The sequence below is a fragment of the Phalaenopsis equestris genome, unplaced genomic scaffold, assembly GCF_001263595.1.
Source record: "Phalaenopsis equestris unplaced genomic scaffold, ASM126359v1 Scaffold000002, whole genome shotgun sequence".
In the NCBI taxonomy this organism is placed as follows: domain Eukaryota; kingdom Viridiplantae; phylum Streptophyta; class Magnoliopsida; order Asparagales; family Orchidaceae; genus Phalaenopsis; species Phalaenopsis equestris.
The window spans coordinates 15,632,825-15,634,555 of record NW_018164444.1 but is presented as its reverse complement, the minus strand read 5'-3'; the positions used below and the strand labels follow the sequence as shown (position 1 = coordinate 15,634,555).

Below are 1,731 nucleotides of genomic sequence, written 5' to 3'. Positions count from 1 at the left end.
ACTTCCTTCTTTTTATTTAAAATAAACTTGGATTTTTTTTATATAAATATTAATTAAAAAAATTAGTTATTATACAAAATCAAAACATCTTGCGTAATAAGTGAGCCACAATTTAAATTACTTACAACTAGGGCTGTCAAAAAAGCTCGTTGTTAAATAAACGAATAAAGAAAGAACAAAAGGTCCAAGCTAACATGTCACATGCACAGTTGCACTTTTTCTTTTGTTGGTGAACAAATATATAGTTTTATCATAATTTCTAAAATCATTATCATTCCACATTTCATCGAAAAACTATTCATATAATTAAATATAAACCACATGGCAATGCCTAATTAACTAGTCGTTAAGTAATTAAGTATATTAGTGTCCATTCTATACACATAAGAAGTTAATTACACGCATATTATTTGCCTCCATAACAAGTTGGGAGAAGCTTGATCCATACTCAACAATTACACATGTACATAACTAATACTACAAGCAATATCTATTGATAAGCTCGAATTCATTTTTCTATCAACTCATTGATCATCAATCCAATTATATATATATATATATATATATAATTGAAGCAATTAAAAAAATATTATAAAATAATTCACATAATAACATGCTCTTACTTGATTTAATATGAACATAAGAGTAGAAAGTAGAAACATATAAGTATGGATTATGTGTTAACAATGTTTTCTTAATTGATTAAGCTCTAATGAAGACAAAATTAAACAAGAAGCTCGAAGTACATTTTTACTCCATACATAATGAACAAATAACCAAACTAGAAAAATAAAAATTTTATAAAAAATGTAAAGCTTTTATACATAGGATTAGAGAAGATATTAGTTTTATATCTTATTAATTTGTTATAAATTAAACTAATTTTATTTTATTATTATATTTTACATCAAAAATATCATGCTGTTTCTTCATGAACACAAAAAAAAAAAAATTTATGATTTAGAGAGAGAGAGTAGAGAGAGACTCTCTATCTGTTCTCATAATCCGCACGTATCCGTATGAGTGGATTACACGTACGTGATATTTTTTCCTGAGTGGGGGGGATTAGCACAGTACGTCCTTGAGAAGCTTATACCGCCGACCGGACTGTTTGGCGGAGGAGGAGGAGGAGGAGGAGGTCGACGGCGGACCGACACCGGAGCTCCGTCCTCTGCCTGTGCTCCCGCTACCGTCAACACGATCGCCACCCTGCTTGCCTGCTTTATTACCTGCGGCGGCCAGCCGCCCCGGCCGTCGGCCCTGTGCTCCTCGCTTCTGCACCAGTCGCAAAGGCCGGCGGTTTGCTCGGTAGATGATTCCTCACGGTAATAGTTACTGCAGTAACTATATTTTTTTCTTTTTTAAATCACAATTATATATAGCTAGAAGTAGAAAGATGAATTAAATATAAGTTTTATACCATATCTGTAACCTGAGATGCTTTTCATGATTAAGAAACATCAATATGTGTGTGCGTGAAAAATGTAAATCATGTTTGGATTATGTGTGATGTTGAAATACATATGATAATATCATATTTGATAAGATAAATTAAGATATATTTGGTGAAAAGGAGAGAGAAAGAGGACATACGAGTGTTGGAAGCGATAGAGGCAACGAAGGCACTGGAAGAGCTTGTCGGAGAAGCCGATGTCACCGCACATACAGCACACGTGTCTAACATCCGCCATGCTTAACATTACCAGTAACAGATATATATATATATATATA

At 32.9% G+C, this 1,731-nt stretch overlaps 1 protein-coding gene across 1 annotated transcript; it reads right to left on the bottom strand.

Moving 5' to 3' along the window:
• Positions 1 to 927: 927 nt before the first annotated feature.
• On the bottom strand, positions 928 to 1,698 carry LOC110017901. The gene is made up of 2 exons (XM_020715057.1): positions 1,594 to 1,698; positions 928 to 1,344 (listed from the first exon to the last, which is right to left on the bottom strand). The coding sequence occupies exons 1-2, from the start codon at positions 1,689 to 1,691 to the stop codon at positions 1,029 to 1,031; spliced, it is 414 nt and encodes a 137-aa protein (XP_020570716.1). The 5' UTR covers positions 1,692 to 1,698; the 3' UTR covers positions 928 to 1,028.
• Positions 1,699 to 1,731: the final 33 nt, after the last annotated feature.